This window comes from Prionailurus viverrinus, chromosome B4, assembly GCF_022837055.1.
Source record: "Prionailurus viverrinus isolate Anna chromosome B4, UM_Priviv_1.0, whole genome shotgun sequence".
In the NCBI taxonomy this organism is placed as follows: Eukaryota; Metazoa; Chordata; class Mammalia; order Carnivora; family Felidae; genus Prionailurus; species Prionailurus viverrinus.
The window spans coordinates 52,161,920-52,182,432 of NC_062567.1; the positions used below are offsets into that span (position 1 = coordinate 52,161,920).

At 37.8% G+C, this 20,513-nt stretch overlaps 1 protein-coding gene across 2 annotated transcripts in view; it reads right to left on the reverse strand.

Moving 5' to 3' along the window:
- RECQL (RecQ like helicase) overlaps nucleotides 1-20,513 on the reverse strand; it is a 51,482-nt gene that overhangs the window by 6,754 nt on the left and 24,215 nt on the right. For both annotated transcript variants that reach the window (XM_047866171.1, XM_047866172.1), the window contains 9 exons: nucleotides 20,277-20,456; nucleotides 17,546-17,652; nucleotides 13,563-13,761; nucleotides 8,800-8,966; nucleotides 7,978-8,059; nucleotides 6,640-6,788; nucleotides 6,433-6,550; nucleotides 5,772-5,910; nucleotides 3,768-3,859 (listed from right to left, as the gene is read on the reverse strand). In XM_047866171.1, the coding sequence (XP_047722127.1) occupies nucleotides 3,768-3,859; nucleotides 5,772-5,910; nucleotides 6,433-6,550; nucleotides 6,640-6,788; nucleotides 7,978-8,059; nucleotides 8,800-8,966; nucleotides 13,563-13,761; nucleotides 17,546-17,652; nucleotides 20,277-20,456 (1,233 nt within the window). The remainder of the gene's footprint in view (nucleotides 1-3,767; nucleotides 3,860-5,771; nucleotides 5,911-6,432; nucleotides 6,551-6,639; nucleotides 6,789-7,977; nucleotides 8,060-8,799; nucleotides 8,967-13,562; nucleotides 13,762-17,545; nucleotides 17,653-20,276; nucleotides 20,457-20,513) is intronic.

The following is a 20,513-nucleotide window of genomic DNA, read 5'->3' on the forward strand; positions in this document are numbered from 1 at the left end:
ACAGCAAAAGCAGTTTTAAGAGGTAAATTTATAACGACTACCTCAAGACAAGAAAAATCTCCATAAACAATCTAGCTTTATACCTAAAGGAACTAGAAAGAAAAGAACTAGAAAAAGAACAAAACCCAAGGTAAATAGAAGAAAGGAAATAATGAAGATCAAATCAGAAATAGAGTCTAAACAAAGAAAAAGATCAAGTAAGCTAAGAACTGGGTCTTTGGAAAGATAAACGAAATTGCTAAACCTTAACCCCACCACTCATCAACAAAAAACAAAAGAGGACTTCCACCCAGTGTGGAGCCTGCTTGAGATTCTCTCAAAAAAAAAAAAAAAAAAAAAAAAAAAAATCCAAAATGAAAGTGAAGTAACTGACACCACATACAAAGGACTGTAACAGAATATGAAAAATCATGTGCCAACAAATTGGACAACCTAGAAGAAATGGGTAAATTCCTAGAAATGTACAATTTTCCAAAAGTGAATAAGGGAAAATGGAAGTCTGAACAGACCAATTACTAGTAATAATATGGAAGTTTTTTATTACTAAAAAAAAAACTACCAACAGGGGAACCTGGCTGGCTCAGGAGTCCAGCTCTTGATCTCAGACCAGGGCTTGATCTCAGGGTTGTGAGTTCAAGCCGCGTGTTAGGCTCCACACTCAGTACGGATCCTACGTAAACAAAAACAAAAACGTTTTTAACAATCAACAAAGGTCCAAGACCAGATGGGCTCACAGGTGAAATCTACCAAACATATGAAAAGGAGTTAATACCTATTCTCAAACTATACCAAAAACTAGAAGAGGAAGGAAAGCTTCCAAATACATTCCATGAGGCCAGAATTACCCTGATGCCAAGCCAGACAAAGACAACACCTAAAAACAAAGCTGTATACAGGCCATTATCAGCAATGCACATAGATGCAAAAATCCTCAACAAAATATCAGCAAACCACATTCAGCAATACATTAAAAGGATCATTCACCAGGATGAAGTGGAATTTATTCTGGGGATACATGGATGTCTCAATATTTGCAAATCAATCAATGTGATACTCTTTTACAATAGGTAGAGTAAAAACCATATGATGATTTCAATAGATGTGGGAAAAGCATTTGACAAAATTCAACATCTGTTCATGACAAAAACTCAACAAAAATTTAAAGGAAACATACCTCAACATAACAAAGGCCATACATGAAGTATCTAGAGCTAAAATTACACTCAATTGTGAAAAGCTGAGAGCTTTTCCTCTAAGGTCAGGAGCAAGATAAGGATGTCCACTCTCACCACTTTCATTCAACATAATACTGGAAGCCCTAGCCACAGTATTCAGACAAGAAAAAGAAACCAATATTAGTAAGGAATAAATTAAAATGTCACTATTTGCAGGTGACATAATACTATACATAGAAAACCTTAAAAACTGCATTTACAAGCAATTAGAGTAAATGAATTCAGTAAAGTTGCAGGAAACAATACACATCAGCTACATTTCTATATGCTAATAACGAAGTAGCAGAAAGATAAATTAAAAACACAATTCCATTTACAACTGCACCGAACATAATAAAATACCCAGGAATAAACTTAACCAAGGAGGCGAAAGACCCTGTACTCCGAAAACTACAAAACACTGATGAAAGAAATTGAAGATTACAAAAGCAAATGGAAAGATGCTCAATGCTCATGGATTGGAAGAATACTGGTAAAATACCTACTACACAAAGCAATCTACAGATTCAGTGTAATCTCTATGAAAATACCAAGAGCATTTTTCACAGAACTAGAAATAATCCTAAAATTTGTATGGGACCATGAAGACCTCAAATAGCCAGAGAAATCTTGAGAAAGAAGAATAAAGCTAGATTTCAAATCCCAGATTTCAAGATACACTACAAACTTGTAATAATCAAAATAATGTTGGGGCACCTGGGTGTCTCAGTCGGTTGAGAGTCCGACTTCGGCTCAGGTCATGATCTCGCAGTCTGTGAGTTCAGGCCCTGCGTTGGGCTCTGTGCTGACAGCTCAGAGCCTGGACCCTGCTTCAAATTCTGGGTCTCCCTCTCTCTCTGCCCCTCCCCAACTCATGCTCTGTCTCTGTCTCTGTCTCTCTCTCTCTGTCAAAAATAAATAAACATTAAGAAAAAAAATTAAAAATATAATGTACTGGCACAAAAACAGATCAATGGAACAGAATAGGCCAGAAATAAACCCATGCTTATATATATGGTCAATCTATGACAAAGGATGCAAGAATATACAATAGTCTCTTCAATAAGTGGTATTGGGAAAACTGGACCACTTTCTTACAGCATACACAAAAACAAACTAAAAATGGATTTAAGGCCTAAATGTGAGACCCGTTACCATAAAATGCCAGAAGAGAACATAAACAGTAATTTCTTTAACATCAGCCATAGCAACATTTTTCTGGCTATGTCTTCTCGTGCAAGGGACACAAAAGCACAATTATTGGGACCACAACAAAATAAAAAGCTTTGCACAGTGAAGAAAATCATCGACAAAACTGAAAGACAACCTACTGAATCGGAGAAGATACTTGCAAATGATATAGTCGATAAAGGGTTAGTATCCAAAATATACAAAGAACTTATACAACTCAACACCAAAAAAATAATCCAATTAAAAAATGAGAAGACCTGAATAGACATTCTCCCAAAGAAGACCTACAAATAGTCAAGAGACACATGAAAAGATGCTCACTAATCATTAGGGAAATGCAAATCAAACCCACAGTGATCAAACCACAATATCACCCCACACCTGTCAGAATGGCCAAAATCAACAACATAAGAAACAAGTGTTAGCAAGTATGGACAGAAAAGGGAACCTTGTGCATTGTTGGTGGCAATGCAAACTGGTGTAGCCGCTGTGGAAAACAGTATAGAGCTTCCTCAAAAAATTAAAAATGGAACTACCACATGATCCAGTAATTCTACAACCAAGTATTTAGCCCCCAAAATCAAAAACATTAATTTGAAAAGACAGATGTAATCCTATGTTTAAAGCCAAGATATGGTAGCAAGCCAAGTGCCCATTACCACAATGGAATATACACACAATGGAATATTACTCAGCCATCTAAAAGATCTTGACATTTGCAAAAACATGAATGGATCGAGAGGGTATTATGCTAAGTGAAATAAGTTAAATACGATAGGATTTTACTTATATGTAGAATCTAAAAAATAAAGGAATAAGCAGAAAGCAAAAACTGACCCATAAATATAGAAAACAAAATGATGTTTGCCAGAGGGGAAGGAGGTAGAGGGATGGGGAAAATGGGTGAAGGGGAGTGGGAGTACAAGTTTCCAGTTATGGAATGAATAAGTCATGGGGATGAAAGGTACAGTACAGAGAATATAGTCAATGGAACTGTAATAGCATTGCATGGTGACAGATGGTAGCTACACTGGTACCTGGCACAGCACAATATATAGACTTATCGAATTTCTATGCCATATACTTGAAACTAATATAACATTATGGGTCAACTATACTTCAATAGACAGTGAACTCAGGGGCGCCTGGGTAGCTCAGTCGGTTAAACATCAGACTCTTGATTTCAGCTCAGGTCATGATCTCACAGTTTTGTGAGATCAAACCCCATGCCGGGCTCTATGCTGACTCTATACAGCCTGCTTGGGATTCTTGCTCTCTCTCTGCCCCTCCCCTGCTCATGCTCTGTCTCTCTCAAAATAAACTTTAAAAAATTAAAAAATTAAAAAAAAAAAGTGAACTCACAAATGTCTTTACAACAGTTATCACACATTCTGTTGCATGCTTCTGAATTCCATACTTCATCAAAATGTTGAGCTATCAATACACGGCGACACCTGCAAACACATTGATATATACATTATTAAATGACCTAGTAAGTTTTAAGAATTCCTATTTCTTTTTTAATTAATTTATTTTTTTAATGTTTATTTATTTTTGAGAGGAAGACAGAGTGCGAATGGGGGAGAGGCAGAAAGAGAGGGAGACACAGAATCCGAAGCAGGCTCCAGGCTCTGAGCTGTCATCGCAGAGCCTGATGCGGGGCTTAAACCCCTGAACCGTGAGGTCATGATCTGAGCTGAAGTCAGACACTTAACTGACTGAACCACCCAGGCACCCCAAGAATCCCTATTTCAAAACAGAGTTATATATTAGTTTCCTGTTGCTGTCATAACATTACCACAAATCTAGTGGCTTAACACAAATTTATTGTCTTACATTTCTATACATGAGAAGTCTGATATGGGTTTTATTGGCTTAAAATCAGAGTATCAGCAGGGATGGATTTCTTCTGGAGGCTTTAGGGGAGAATCTGTTTCCTTGTCCTTTCTGATTCCTAGAGACTGCCTGAATTCCTTGGCTCATGCCCCACTTTCCTCCATCTCCAAAGCCAATGAATATCATTCTAACCTTTCTTGCTTCATTCCACACTTAAGTACCCTTATAATTATACTGGATCCACACAAACAACCCAGAGTTCTATCCCTATTTTAAGGTCAGCTCATTAGCAACCTTAATTCCATTTGCAGTCTTAATTCCTTTTTGCCATGGAAGGTTAATTTACAGTTGCCAGGGATTTGAATGTAGACATCTTTGGGAGACTATTCTGCCTATCACATATTTTTTCCATATATACTTGATAAACACTGCTTTCAGAAGTTGTCTGAGATTCCCTTGAGATTCAATATTTGGGAACTATTAAAAGAATCTTCCTGATAGCAAAGCAGTTTCTTGTATCTTAGTAGTTTCTTGTATTTGACTCTAAACCCCCAAATATGCTTCTTGATATCTATTGGATATCTAAGAAAATTTTCATTTTCTTACTTCTTTAACTAGATTATTGTACCACCTACAGGAAGAAATGACGTTTTCTGTCACTGTTCGATAGCTGCTTATCAGTTCAAAAATTTTGAGTCCATTTTACATGATGGGCAATAAGAGTACAAAGATGACTAATACTGAAAAGCCACCAAGGAACTATATGTTCTAACTAAAACCATCCTAGATTTAAATTTTATTTAGTAAGGAGAAACTTAACCCTGCTCTCAATTATTTCATCAACCCATCAGCTGGTAAGATGGTACATGTTACAGAGCTCAGCTCTCAAAATGCCTATCATAAATACCTTTTCACAACTGGTAAAGCATGTAGCTGTATGTCAGTGCCAGAGAGAAAAGGCTTGAACTCACTGTGAATGTGTATCAAAATTTTCAATAAAAGTGGGGATGGATGAAACACATGAAGGGGATTAAGAGGTACAATCTTCTAGTTATAAATAAAATAGAGATGACAGGGGGATGTAATGTATAGTCCATAATATTGTACCAACTCTGTAGGGTGACAGAGGGTAACTAGACTTATTGTGGTGACCATTTTGTGATATATGAGAATAGTGAATCACTATGTTGTACTCCTGAAACGAATACAATATCGTACTTCAATTATTCTTCAATTGAAAGAAAATCAGCATCTCAGTATACTTGTTTTACTTAAAGAAAAAAAAAAAAAAACTCCAATGAAAGTTTTGGAGGATTATCAAATAGAGAGAGAGAATACATTTTTTGGAATTAAGGCAGATCCTGAGGGTTCACGTACTGGTTCCCACCCTTTAGACATTTGCTTTTACAGGTTTGTACTTGATATTCTACCAGTGTATTTACTTACTGAGCAAGTATCCAAAGTAATTTCCCAGACTTTCATGTTGTGCTTATTTTTAAATGACAAGTTATAAAAAGGTATGTGGCTTACTTGCTTATGTTTTGACAGTATGACACCATCTCATAAAGCTTCTGTTGTCCCACATTTTCCATCACCACCATTGAACTTATTCTGAATATATCTCCAAAGCCATAATACAAAATACAGTCCGCCCTCATGTCATCTCGACCTGTAGTGTGAGAAGTCTTGAGATTGCATAATTACTTGAAAATTTCAAAATATGCAAAAATAATATATGTAAAATTAGCTGGCAATGCTTCACAGTCTAAATATATCACATCTAGAAATTTCAGATATGTGCAAGTTAATTTGTAACAGCTGCCCTGAAATTATAAAAAGAAAAACCAACTAATGAGAGCTATCAACAATCAGCTTTATTAGTAAAAAAAAATATGTGCATAAATAATATAATTATTGAAGTTATCAATTTGAAGCCACTAATTAAAAATCCAGAAGTTAAAGATAGACATCAAATTATCTTAGAAAACATAGGAAACAATTCATAACACTCCAAGTAAAATAAGCATACAAATGCATAAGTACCAAAAAAGTATAAAACTGTAAAAACGACCTCATTGTTCTAAAAAATACTAGCTACTAAAGATTTAAAATACAGAATTATTAAACATATATAATGTGTTTTCTGGAAAAGCTTTGTTAAAAGTTCCCTCTGGTTAGAAGTTACACATACCTGCACGTCCACTCTCTTGGTAATAATTTTCAATAGATTTACTCATTGAATGATGGATAACAAATCTCACATCTGGTTTATCAATTCCCATACCAAATGCAACCGTGGCCACCACTACCTAAAATGTTTTAACATTTTATGTTAATTATATAAACTTAAAATATTTTTAAATGTTAATGAGGATGCTGTTGAAGATATATACTTAACCTGAATTTCATTGGCTGACCATCTTCTATGAACCTTGGTCTTATCCTCTGGTTCCATATTGGCATGGTATGCACCTGCCTGAATTCCCAGTTTCTGTAAACTAACTGTAACTTGCTCAGAGTCTTTCTGAGAAAAGCAATATATGATTCCTGTAATAAAATATGTCCAATTGTTAGATATATATACACACATATTCAAGATACTGATTAACAAAACGCATGAGGGAAAAAGATTTAGGAAAAAATGTCAAGGTCTTGAACACATAATGACTTTCTGATATAATTCAAGATTTGATCAGCAGCTTGCTCTAAAACAGAAATAAGCCCTGGGCCATGAGTTTTGGTTCCCATTACCTCTTTTTTCTCTCAAGTATGATGTGAAAAGTTTCATGTGCAAAGGAGTTTGGGAACCACTGCATTGAACAGGTTTCTCTCTTTATTTGCAGCACTGGCCAGAACCTCTAATGTGCTGGTATACCCCATGAAGCTCCAAGAGGATAAATAGCTGCAGCTTTTCTCAAACTTATTTGACCCTGGAGCTCCTTTTACCCTGGGTACTCATTAATGTCTCCCGAAAATCTGTAGAACAGCTTTGAAATGCTACCTTTACACAAACTCTGTGCTTCAGTAATGCTCATCTGTGCATTAATCCAGGAAACAGAAATAATCTCAACTCCATCTACAGATACCTCACTCAATGTGTACTATTTATTCTTTAATTGTCCTTTGCTATCAAGGACTATTTTACATCCATTCAGAAAGTCAGTGCTTAACCTTCTAATACACAGTGGATAATTAACTAAATGTGCTGTTGATAATTAGCATTATGCCATTAGGTCCACTAATGACTACTTAAAGCAATTAGGTGCAAATAAACAAAAATAATAGTTTTATGACTCTTATAATCCATCCCATTAGTAAATGACACACCCAATTTCTAAGATCACCAAGCAAATTAATTTTTTTTTAATTTTTTTAATGTTTATTTTTGAGAGAGAAACAGAACATGAGTGGCGGTGGGGGGGGGGGGGGGGGTGCAGTGCAGAGAAAGAGGGAGACACAGAATCCAAAGCAGGCTCCAAGCTCTGAGCGATCAGCACAGAGCCCAACGCAGGGCTCAAACTTGCAAACCATGAGATCATGACCTGAGCCAAAGTTGGACGCTTAACCAACTGAACTACCCAGGCGCCCCCACCAAGCAAATTAATTTTAACATAACATTTTCAAATATCTTCTGCCATGCACTAATATTTTTGGTAGCTAATCATTCATCAGTAGATCAGTATGATATTACTTTTTGAAACTTTTCTCTCAGTCTTCAAAGTTGTTTTTGTATTACCTGATTGCCCTTTGTATCTCCCATTGATGAGCTTTACAATATCCTCGATAAAATCTTCAGTGTTGGAGGGCTTCTGCCGAATCTAAGAGAAAGCTAACTTATTACAAAGTAAATTAATGAGTACCATCCATGTAAACATTGACTTACAACTTTCAGGGTGCGAATCTTTTATAGGCATAGTGCCTTTTCCTTGGTCTTTCATTCACCTCTCCTGACCCTGCCACCTCCCAGGCTCTTCTTGATCCTTGGTTTTGAATGTGCCAGGAATAAGAAGGCACAGAAGCAGTGAACTTGTAAAGATGGAGACCTTTTTATTTTTTGATGCTACTTTTATAAAAACATAAACCATGGCATAAATAACTTGAATGGAGACTCAGAAAAATATTATCTATTCTTAAAAGGATATAATACACACACACACACACACACACACACACACACACACACACATTCAGGAAATCAGAAAGAAAAAACATGTCACATAATCTGAATAGAGTATTAGCAAATGGTATATTAATTTTGAACTATTTTGTAATTAACTTCAATAGAGATGTAGTTAGGGTCCTTGGCATCAATCTTCCCTCCATCCTTGCACAATAATGTGCATCAACTTCACAAGGCAATGTCTCTTATTTAACCCAGCAAAGGATTATGCAGCAAAAGAGATACAGAAGAAAGCACAAATCAATGAATATGCTTCTCATCACTTCCTCATTTTAAAAACTTTTAAACAGAGTTACCTGTTACTTATAAACATAATGAAAAGGTAACCTCTGCTGTAATCCTTCATGAAAGTAATACGTTGACATAAAAGTTACACACCTCATAATAAAGATTTGGCCGATTAAAAGAAGCTGTGAAAGTAAAACACTTTTCCACACACAGTATTTTCTGGGCATCCTTCAAAACATGGCTAGTTGCGGTTGCCGTCAGCCCGATTAAGGCCGTGTTAGGGAACTGCCGCTTCAAGATACCCAGTGCCTTGTAATCTGGAAAAGAAAACATACAAAGTGGCCCACTTTCTACATGTAAGCAGTATATATTTAGCATGTGCTGCCTGGCCTTTCTGAGTAGGCAGGCTGTAGGATACTTTTCCCTGGCTCTTCAGAAACTCTGTTCTTGGCCACAGGTGGAACTCCCTGTTGAAGAGAGAAAACCAACACATTTCCAGTAAGCTGTGCACTGGTCTACAACCTCTGACCAGTGGATTTATGAGGCAGTGGGAGTGGCCACAGTGTGTGAATCTCTCACAACAAACAAGAGATAAAAGAGGCCATCAGGCAAACTCCTTCTACCAACACTATCATGCAAGTGTGGCAAATTCAGACCAGAAAAATTTTGGTGAGGGCACTAGTTTTTATAGAATGTATTTCCAGGAAACCATTCTGGGCTCATATTTGTCATCAACGCTTAAATAACTAGGTAAGTTGTCCTTATGTAATTAACTCTTTGCAGAAAGTAGAAGAGAACTGTGGTAGAAACTGCTAACTGCAAAGCTAGAGGACTATGAAAACAGAGGAGAAGGTCACTGCTGGGGAAGTCATGGTTTCAAGGAGGTAACATGTGAGTTGGGTCTTGAAGACAAGCAGAAGTTACTAGGAAGGGTAGAAGAAAACACCAGGCAGAGAAAACAGCACTTACACCGCAAATACACTGGCATGAAATTACTTAGCATATTCCAAAAACAGCAAGCAGGTCAGTCAGACAAACCCACAGGGTGTCGAGCTGGATGTATTACTGTCAACTCCAGTAAGCTGGTAACCACATTCCCTGTATGGATCCACGCTAGAACTAGACCAAAAAAGGAACAAACGTGTACAAGGTGTGGCAGGCAGAAGTGAACCAGTTGCCATTACTCTCTGAAGATCTTTCCAGGCAGATAAGATGAAGGACAGATAGATGCAGAGGGGCCCAGCCAGTTCTAACTTGTCCTAGTTTTTCTCCACTCCTCCTTCAGCTCTTATTCCCAACTGTAGGTCTTACCCATCACCAGTCCCCACTGGATGCCTGGCAGGCAGCAGGCTCACAGAGCTGACAGCTACTCAGAGAGAGCTTACCAGAGACCTCTCACAAGCTTCCTGTCTGTGTACCCTCTGGCCCCAGCCATGCCAGTTGCAGACCTCCCTACAAGCTCCAGTTGGTCCTCCCACACCAGGGCTTCAGGAAATCAGGGACCATCCTCCACCTCCTTCACACCTTCTCTTTCCCTGCTCTTCATACAGTTGTGCAGGGTCTGCTTCCTAAAGTAAATCCCTGATCACCTACCATTCACGATGGCTCTGCTTTCCTGCCTGCACCTTAACTGATACTGTTACACTGAAGAGTATAGGAAGGCAGGTTTAAGTAAGACTGGGAACAATATAGTTGATTCTAAGAACTAGGACTTTATCCTATAGGAAATTTTTGAAGCATAAAAGGGATATAAATAGACTCATCTTTTGGCAGTAGTGCAAGGTATGGGCTGGAAGAGACAAAACATAAAGAAATGGAGATCAGTCAAGAGATGGCAGCAGCAAACCAGAAACCCACTAAGAATAGGAAACAAGGCATGACACTGAGGATAGAGCAGAAAGAAAAGACTGAATACAAACCCAAGAACCAAAGCCCGATAGGTCCTGGTAACTATTGGGATATGGGCTCTGGGGGATGCGGGGTGGGGAAAAGGGGAGAGAAGGGGAGGGAAAGAGCCCAAGATTCATCCATTTGTGCCAAGCGTGTCTTCAGGAACTGAATGTTCAGTTCAATGCAAAAGCCGTTTTGCAAATGGAACGATTTAAGCAAAGAACCATACAAAACAAAAAGTAAACCAATAAATATGTTATTATCAGAGAGTGAGAAGGGCTCGGAGTGGTAAGCCCAGTGTAATGGAAGTATAACGAGGGAGGGAGGAAGAATAGGAAATCGGAGAGAGGTAAACAAAGGACAGACCACATGTCACCTTATGGACCTCGGTCAGGAATATGGAATTTATTCTAAGTACAAAGAGAATCTGCTGGGTAGTTTAGGAAGGGAAGTAACAGGATTTGATTTATACTTAGAAAAGATCACTTTGGTTGCTGTATGAAGAATGAACTGTAAAAGGGTAAGACTGGAATCACAGACTAGTTAGGGAATCATTGTAGTAGGTCAGGGGAAAGGAGCCCAGGTGTACCTAAGAGGCAGCAGGACAAAGAGAAGAGGACAAACTTGAGATTCACTTTAGAGGCAGAGTGGACAGGACTTGGTGATGGACTGGATCTGCAGAAGTAGGATAAACCGGGGCGCCTGGGTGGCTCACTCGGTTGAGCGTCCAGCTTCGTCTCAGGTCATGATCTTGCAGTCCGTGAGTTCGAGCCCCACATCGGGCCCTGTGCTGACAGCTCAGAGTCTGGAGCCTACTTCTGATTCTGTGTCTGCCTCTCGCTCTGCCCCTCCCCCATTCATGCTCTGTCTCTCTCACTCTCAAAAATAATTAAAAAATTAAAAAAAAAAAAAAAGAAGTAGGATAAACCAAGGATGATGGACTAGCTATTACATTATTTGTTAACAACTCCAACTCCACGTTTTGATACACTGTTTGCAGTGCTGATGCAGGGAATGTGCACACTACCTTTCTGCTTTGCCAGCTGGCCCTAGACTACAAGGCTAAGGGAAGAATTAGGGTCTTGCTCCTTCCTTTTTGCTTCCTGTGGGCTTGCCTGTGTTCTCAAGAATGTCACCCAGCAAGGCTTCTTCATCCCTATACCAGCACTGTCTCTTTGTAGTAGCAGCCAAATACAGTTTTTCCAAACTTTGAAGAACCAGCTTCATCACAGGTCCACCTCACCTCTGCCTCCATTAAGAGGCTCCAGCACCAGGTAGCTGTGCCTCCTCAGAGGTCTGAGTTTCAGCTCCACAAAGACCCTCCTCTCAAGCTTATTAGTTCCAACCTTTTCTTCTCGCTCAGGAACAAGACAAGGATACCCACTCTCACTACTCTTATCCAACACAGTATTAGAAGTCCTAGCCAGAGAAGTTAGGCAAGAAAAAGAATAAACAGTATCCAAATTAAAAGAGAATAAGTAAAACTGTCACTATTTAAAGAAAGTTTGCAAAACACAAAATGAATACACAAAAATAAGTTGTGTTTCTATATACTATTAATAGACTATTAGAGAAATTAAGAAAACAATTCCATGTGTACCTGGGTGGCTCAGTCAGTTAAACATCTGTCTCTTGATTTTGGCTCAAGTCATTATCTTGCAGTTCGTGAGATAGAGCTCCACATCGGGCTGTGCACTGACAGCATGGAGCCTGTTTGGGATTCTCTCTCCACTTCTCTGCCTCTCCCCCGTTCACACTGTCTCTCAAAGTAAATATTAAAAAAAAAAAAAAAAAAAAGAGGGATGACTGGGTGGCTTAGTCAGTTAAGCATCTGACTCTTGATTTAGGCTCAGGTCATGATCTCACGGTTGTGAGATCAAGCCCACATTGGGCTCTGTGCTGGCAGCATGAAGCCTCCTTGGGATTCTCTCTCGCCTTCTCTCTCTGCCCCTCCCTGCTTATGCATGCTCTCTCTCTCAAATAAATAAACATTAAAAAAAAAAAAGAAAAGAAAGGAAACAATTCCATTTACAATTGCATCAAGAAGAATAAAATGCTGAGGGATAAATTTACCCAAGGAGGTAAAAGATCTATATACCTGAAAACTAGAAGACATTGATAAAAGAAATTGAAGAGAACACAAATAAATGGAAACATATTTTGTGTCTATGAACAGGAAGACTTAACACCATTAAAATGTCCATACACCCTGAGCAACCTACAGATTCAATGCAATCCCTATCAAGATTCCAATGGCATTTTTCACAGAACTAGAAACAACAATCTTAAAATTTGTATGGAACCACAAAAGGCCCCCAATAGCCAAGGCAATCTTAAGAGAATGAAGCTGGAGACATCAATCCACGAGAAACACAACAGAAAAGTGGCAACAGAAGAGTCTGGAAGCAGGAAACAGTGGCCATCAGGTGGGGCCTAGAGCGATGGGCAAATATAAGGACGGATTAAAGAGGACCCCAGGGGAGCCATATGAGTGTGAAAGCAGGTTCAGAAAGAAATGAGGTTGAAATCACGAGCAGGACTTTTTAAATCTAAGACTGTCTTGCACAGAATAAGTCTGAGTGATCTGCTTCTGGCCATGTAGGATTAAGCTGGAGAAGTAAAGAAACAGGTTACTCAAATATCCCACAGAACTTTAACCCCGAGGTGTTAGCTGAGTGTAGATCTGGAAGTGGATGCCAAAGACCCTGAAGACGACCTTGAAGGAGACCCTAATTCCTCAACAGATGTGAGAGAGAACCTGGATGTCAGTAAATCTTTATGGCTAAAGATGGGAGAGAATAATGTTTAAGAAACATACATTTCAAGGGATAAAGGCAATCAGACTAAGCACTACCATGGCGGGAGTAGAGATTAAAATTCTGCCTCTTGGTTCCCCGTAAGTTAAGGCAAGAGAAAATGAGTAATAACTGGCTGAGAAAATAATTTTAATGGAAGCAGGGATTTCCATCATATAAGAAAACAGTCCCTAGAATCAAGGAGTTTTCTAGACACATCATACATACCAGGTCTGAAATCATGTCCCCAGTGGCTACAGCAGTGAACTTCATCCACAGCAATTCGGGTAAATCTCCTCGCTTCATAGGCTTTCTCTAGTCTTGACATGAACATTTTGCTTTTTGCAATTTTCTCTGGAGTCACATAAATTAGCTTTAGCTTGGAATTTTTATTTACCATTTCAGCATGAACCCATTTCACATGCTCCTGTTGGAAGGAGAAACAGACATAATGACGGAACTGAGCTAGCCAGTGGGGATGCTAAGCAGTAAATTAAGATGCTCATTACTCAAAGCAACAGCCTTAAACTGTTTTAGCAGATGTTGAGTTCATTAAAATTGTGACCATGTCCCAGTACTAAACTTCAGGGCAGCTGTAAATAGCATTTTAGTTATTTACTTATAACCAAATATTGATAAAAGAATAATCTCATTTGACAAAAAAGAGAAAAGTAAAAATGAAAACACTCCAATAGGCATTTACTCTATGAAGACATAATTCTAAGTTGTTCATATAAATGCCAAAATATGAGTTAAATGCAATAGGGATGGTTATAAAGTTGGGTTTTATTAATTTTAACATTGTATTTGTGATCTCTTCATGTATCTGAACAAAATCTATTCTTTATTAGGTACTTTAATGATGCTATCAAATCTACGCAATCTCTTTAGGTTTTATAAAGTATCTTATTCATTGAATTATGATTTTATAAAATAAAATATATACTTATATATAATAAAAAATAAATCCTAAAAGCTCACAGTTATTAGGTTCTTAGTGCTCTATTTCATAAAATATTTAGCACATTAGGTGTCATATTTTTCCTTCTAACCTAATTAGGACCAAAAGAAGTGTAAAGAAACAATGGTGAACGTGATGGACAAAGTCCAAACTGCTTTCAGTATCCCAGCAAAACCATTTGCTAATTCCTCAAGATATGCTTAAGTTTCTTAAGGAATGACTAAAGTACATTAAACATTTCAACTGGTCCTAAATGTCTCAGAAATCTTAGGGGAGCAAACATAAGGCTATTTCCTCAGAAATGGAGGAGTTAAAAAAGAAAAAAAAAAACCACCAGAATTTCTGGCAAAGTGGAGCAGCAAGGTTAAAAAGATTTGTATTCACATCCTATGAAGTGCTAGTGAAAGCAAACAGAAATTTGGACTTGACATATCCCTTCTCTTTATTTTCTCTCTATTCAGTCGTGATACAGTTCAAATTATTACTCTTTTTCAGTGTTAAAGAAGTACAGTATTAGAAAGCAATGTTCTCCACATTCACCCATTGAATAAGAGAGCAGTTAGGACATGACAGTTTCAATAAAATAGAAATAGATGGGAAAAACCAAGGAACCAGGGCTACCTGGAGATATGGCTGATGCCAGGTCTGAGAGGAAATATGCAAACTGAGCATGGAGTAACTTCACAAAAAAGCAAGGAGTCAAAAACTATGGGATGAAGAAAAAAGATTCAGGAGCCAACTTGAAGAGATGCTCACTGCTCAAAGATGGGGCTATTTCAGCACAAAAAACAATAATATGGATTAAGATCTATCAAATACGCTAGATACTCGTAAGTTTATAATGATACTTAAAAAAAAAAAAAAAAGATCTTATTGACCACCTTTGGAGAATGCTAAGAAAACAACTCTCTGACAACTGGGAAAGAATGGGAAACAATTCTCAACCTGCAAAGGTTTATAAGGAAAAAGTTCTTTATAGAAAATGCCTAGCTAATAAAAGAAGGAGTGATAGAAGGAGAAATCACCACTTTGTAAGCCCCTAATTAGAGCTGTTACTTAAAGGCAGGCAATAATCATCAGTGGCTTTAAAGCCAATAGATGAAAAGGGGACAAAGAACTTGATAATAACAGAACAAGCAGTTATCACCTGAACCCACTGACCAAACTTAACATCACACAAAATAACCAGGTTATGATGTACCTCCTACTTATGCCATGGGGAATAAAGTCTTGAAAAAGAAAAGACCAAATACAGTCACGCTTTTAAGTCTAACTAAAAATAACAAGCTAAACAATATCACAAGAAGGTTATCAGAAAAACCAGAATGTAGCAAACTAGAAAAAGACCCTAGTTTCAATAAAAAAATTAAATTTGCATGGGGAAACAAATAAGAAATAAGGGGAATCTACAGAGAGATCAACAAAATACAACATAATGCATAAATTTATTCTGGACCGTGATTTTAAAAAAGAAAAGTAAGATTTGATGAGACAAAGGAATGTGAATTTGTTTTGTTGTTTGTTTATTCTTGAGAGAGAGAGACAGACAGAGAGCAAATGGGGCAGGGGCAGAGAGAAAAGGACACACAGAATCCGAAGCAGGCTCCAGGCTCTGAGTTGTCAGCACAGAGCCCAACACGGGGTTCGAACCCAAGAACTGTGAGATCATGACCGGAGCCAAAGTCAGATGCCCAACAGAGCCACCCAGGTGCCCCAAAATGTGAATATTTTTTAATGTTTTAATTTTTGAAAGAGAGAGAGAGAGAGAGAGAGAGAGAGAGAGAGAACGAGCAGGGCAAGGGCAGAGAAAGGGAGACCAAGGATCCAAAGAAGGTCCACACTGTCAGCACAGAGCCCGATGGCAGTCTCGAACCCACAAACCCTGAGATCATAACCTGAGCCGAAGTCAGACACTTAACCGAGTCACACAGACACCCATTTACTTGATGATTTTAATGAATCAATATTAAATTGTTTTAGGTATGATAATGCCATTGCAATTATTTTTTTTCTGATATATATTAAAGGAGTTACAACTAAAATGATATGATATCTGGGAACTGTTTCAAATAAATAAACCAAGGGGAGGAGGCAGGGAAAATTCCAGGTATATAATTGAAAAAGGATTGGTCATATGTTGATAAATGTTAAAGGTGGTTAATAGGTACTTACAGTTTTATTATGATTCTCTCTACTTTTCTGCACTTTAAAAAATTTCAATAACATCCTTTTTAAAAAAGAATAGTTGGGAAATGCTCATTCAACAGATGAAAGTAAGAGAGTCCATTCCGAAACCAAAAAGATTCCATAGGGACAGGTTATCTTGTTAGTAGTGCACCATTTATATTTAATAATATTGTATAATTAGGAATTCTTATTTACTATTTTCTAATAGATACTATAGAACAGCTCAGCTGATGTTTACTGTAAAGTGCCAGATAGTAGATATTATTAGGTTTTGTGGGCCATACAGTATCTATCACAACTATTTTGCCATTATTGTGTGAAAACACATAAATGAACGAGCACTGTTGTGTTCCAATAAAACTTTACAGACTTCCTTATAATTTTCACACTTCACAAAGTGTTATTCTTTTAACTTTTTTTTAACCATTTAAAAATATAAAAACCAGGGCACCTGGGTGGTTCAGTTGGTTGGGCATCCAACTCTTGATTTCAGCCCAGGTCATGACCCCCAGGGCTGTGGAATCAAGCCCTGTGTCAGGCTCCATGCTAAGTGTGGAGACTGCCTAAGATTCTCTCTGTCTCTCCCTGTGCCCCTCCCTTGCTCATGCTCTCTCTCTCTCTCAAATAAACCAAATTAAATTAAAATATATAAATATAAATGTAAAAACCATTCTTAGCTTACAGACCATATAAAAATAGGTAGTAGACTAGAACTGGCCCATCAACAGTACTTTGTAACTCTTGATATAGTTATTAGCTTATAATTTTATAACCAATTCAATTGTAACCAAGGCTCCTACTTTAGTGAAGAGTTTGAATTTTAAAAAAAGGGCGTGCCTAGGTGGCTCACTTGGTTAAGCATCCAACTCTTGGTTTCAGCTCAGGTCATGATTTTTTTTCACGGGATTGAGCCCCACTTCAGACTCTGTGCTAAGAGCATGGAGCCTGCTTGAGATTCTCTCTCCGCCCCTCTCCCAAACAGGCATTCACACACTCTCTCTCTCAAAATAAACTTAAAAAACAAAAAAAAAAAACAAAAAAAAAAAACAACACAGAAGCATACCTTAGGACTAGAAGCATTTAACATTGTAGCTGAAATTCCTAATTGTTTTAAAACCATTAACTGGTCTTCCATAAGAGAGATCAATGGGCAAATCACAAGGGTAAAACCTAAAAGAGAAAGTATCTACTTTAAATTTTATACTACCTCCAGAATGAGTTTCAACCACTCACCTGAGGACATCACAACATCAATATACTACCTATTTTTTTAGCCTCATTAATAGAGGAGATAGATACAAATAAATGATCATTAGTCAAATAAGCAGATATAAGATTAGACAGAAATCTCTTCCCTCATTCGTTACTATAAAGATAAAAATAGATATGATTGTGAATTTTTACTTTACTATCATTTTTAACAATCAGTACTGGTAACCTTAGCAAAATAACATAAATCAAGTCAAGTAGTAAGCAGTTATATCAGAAAAAAGTTATTCCAAAGTTTCCAAAGAAAACATAAGCAACCCGTATAATTAAGAATGATAGTTACAAGACTATTCTTCCACTTACTGTACCAGATTAATATATGCCACATAGAAACCAGTGAACAGTTTATTGACTGGATGAAATTCTGATAGTGTCCCCTTTCTCTTATTATTGAAATTGTGCACAGCTGTAAGAGCTATTCTACATTATTAAAATCACTGACCTTATGTTTCTATAGTTTGTTCCTTAAAATAAACCAGAGAGCAGACCAATTAAAAAATATACCAGGTTCGGACTTTATCAGGGATTTTGACATCTCAAATAGTCTCTCTGCTGTATTTTCATATTCTCCCTCATCAATGATAACTTCACATTACATTTAAACACGGGCAAGCCTCTCTCATCTTTGAAAAACCCTGGACACCTAATTTAGGGTCCCCTCTTTTTCCCTTCACAGCAATTCTTTCCAAAGAATGTCCTATTCACTACCTCCCCTTCCTCAACTCATCTTCCCTCTCTCTCCATCCCCACGTAAATTATGTCTCCAAATGTAACCTATTTCAGTGAACAATTTGTCCCAGCCTAGAATTTGGGCAACATTCTATACTATCCCTTCTCCTACCCCCAATCCAATGAATACCAAGTCCTACTGAATCTACCTCCTAATTATTTCTGGAATTCCTCCATCTTCTAAACCACAATTCTGGCAAGTCTCTTACCTATATAAAACCCTTCAATGGTTTCCCACTCATCTAAGGAAATTTTTATAGTATCTTTCAAGACTCTTTCCATGTGCCTTGCCCCTCACTGCCTGCCACACTGAAATTCTTCCAGATTATTGATACTCCCTACCATGCATATTCTTACTTTTGGGCTCTCAGAAATACTGCTCCCCTGCGTGAACATTCTTCCTTCCTCTCCTGTCTATCTTTGCCTACTTATCCTTCAGCTTTCAGCTCAAATGCCACTTCCTCAGGACAGCCTTCTCTGGACAGTCCCTAGACCAGATCTTTGCACTGACTTAATTCCCTATTAACACCTTTCTCATGGGACACCTGGGTGGCTCAGTTGGTTAAGTGTCCAACTCACAGTTTGTGAGTTCAAGCCCCGCGTTCGGCTCTGTGCTGACAGCTCAGAGCCCGGAGCCTGCTTTGGAATCCGTGTCTCCCTTTCTCTCTGCCCCTTCCCTGCTCATGCTCGCTCGCTCGCTCTCTCTCTCTCTCTCTCTCTCTCTCTCTCTCTCTCAAAATAAATAAATAAATAAATAAAATTTAAAAATTAATTAGTTAAAATAAAAAAACCTTTATCACAAAACTTTTATTGCAATTGCCTACAATTACCTCTATTTTCTAGTCCAGGTATCAATAAACTAAGAACTAGCTGCTTGTTTGAGTAAATAAAGTTTTAATAGAATACAGGCATATCCATTTGTTTCCATGCTGTCTATGGCTACTTTTGTACCACAATGGCAGAGTTCAGTAGTTGCCACAGAGATCATATGAACCACACCTATCACATTTACTGACTGCCTCTCTAAAGGTAAGTTTGCTGACTTACCTTTAGAGCAACCCAAAGAGCAACCCAGTACCTGGGAGCTTGTTAGAAATGCAAGATCTTGGGTCTCACACAAACTCAGAATCTGCATGTCAATCATGTCACCAGTAATCCTTACACACATTATAGTTTGAGAAAGTTCTGCTTTACACTATGAGCTCTGTGAAAACGAGAACCTTGCCCATTTTGCGCACTACTGTTATCTCCAGTGCCTAACACCCCCAGCTGACACTCAATAAAGATCTGGGACTAGACTCCAGGTCTATAGATTCCTTTTCTAGTACTTTTTGTCCCACAACATGTTTTTTAATTATGTTTGAAGAACCATATAAAAGAACCAATTCTGCTCAAAGTCTTTAACATTCCCTCTTTAAGTGAACCTTTTAAAATGTCTATTAACATTAAGATAAATGAAATTAAAAATGCACTTGATTTATACATAAGTATGGTTAGAAATTATTTTTTTTAAGACTTAAAAGAGAAATTCCTTGGGGTGCCTGGGTGGCTCAGTCGGTTGAATGTCCGACTTTGGCTCAGGTCATGATCTCATGGTTCATGAGTTCAAGTCCACGTCAGGATCTGTGCTGACAGCTTGGAGCCTGGAGCCTGTTTCAGATTCTGTGTCTCCCTCTCTCTGCCCCTCCCCCACTCGTGCTCTGTGTCTCTCTCTCTCTCTCAAAAATAAATAAACATTTTAAAAAAAGAGAGAAATTCCTTTTTTCAACTTAAAACGAATCTTTATTAATACATACCATCTGAACATAATGCTGGTAACTGGTAGCATAAGCTCTTTCCACCTCCTGTAGGCATAACAAGAAATACCTCCTTTCCAGACATTGTTACATTAATAGTTTCAAGCTGAAGCAGTCTGAACCTCTGCAGTTTAAAGACATTTTGCAGAACCTCTTTAACTTTACCAGACCAGGGAAAATCTAGACAAAAATTAATAATAAAACAATAATAATAATAATAATAATAAGCCAAATATA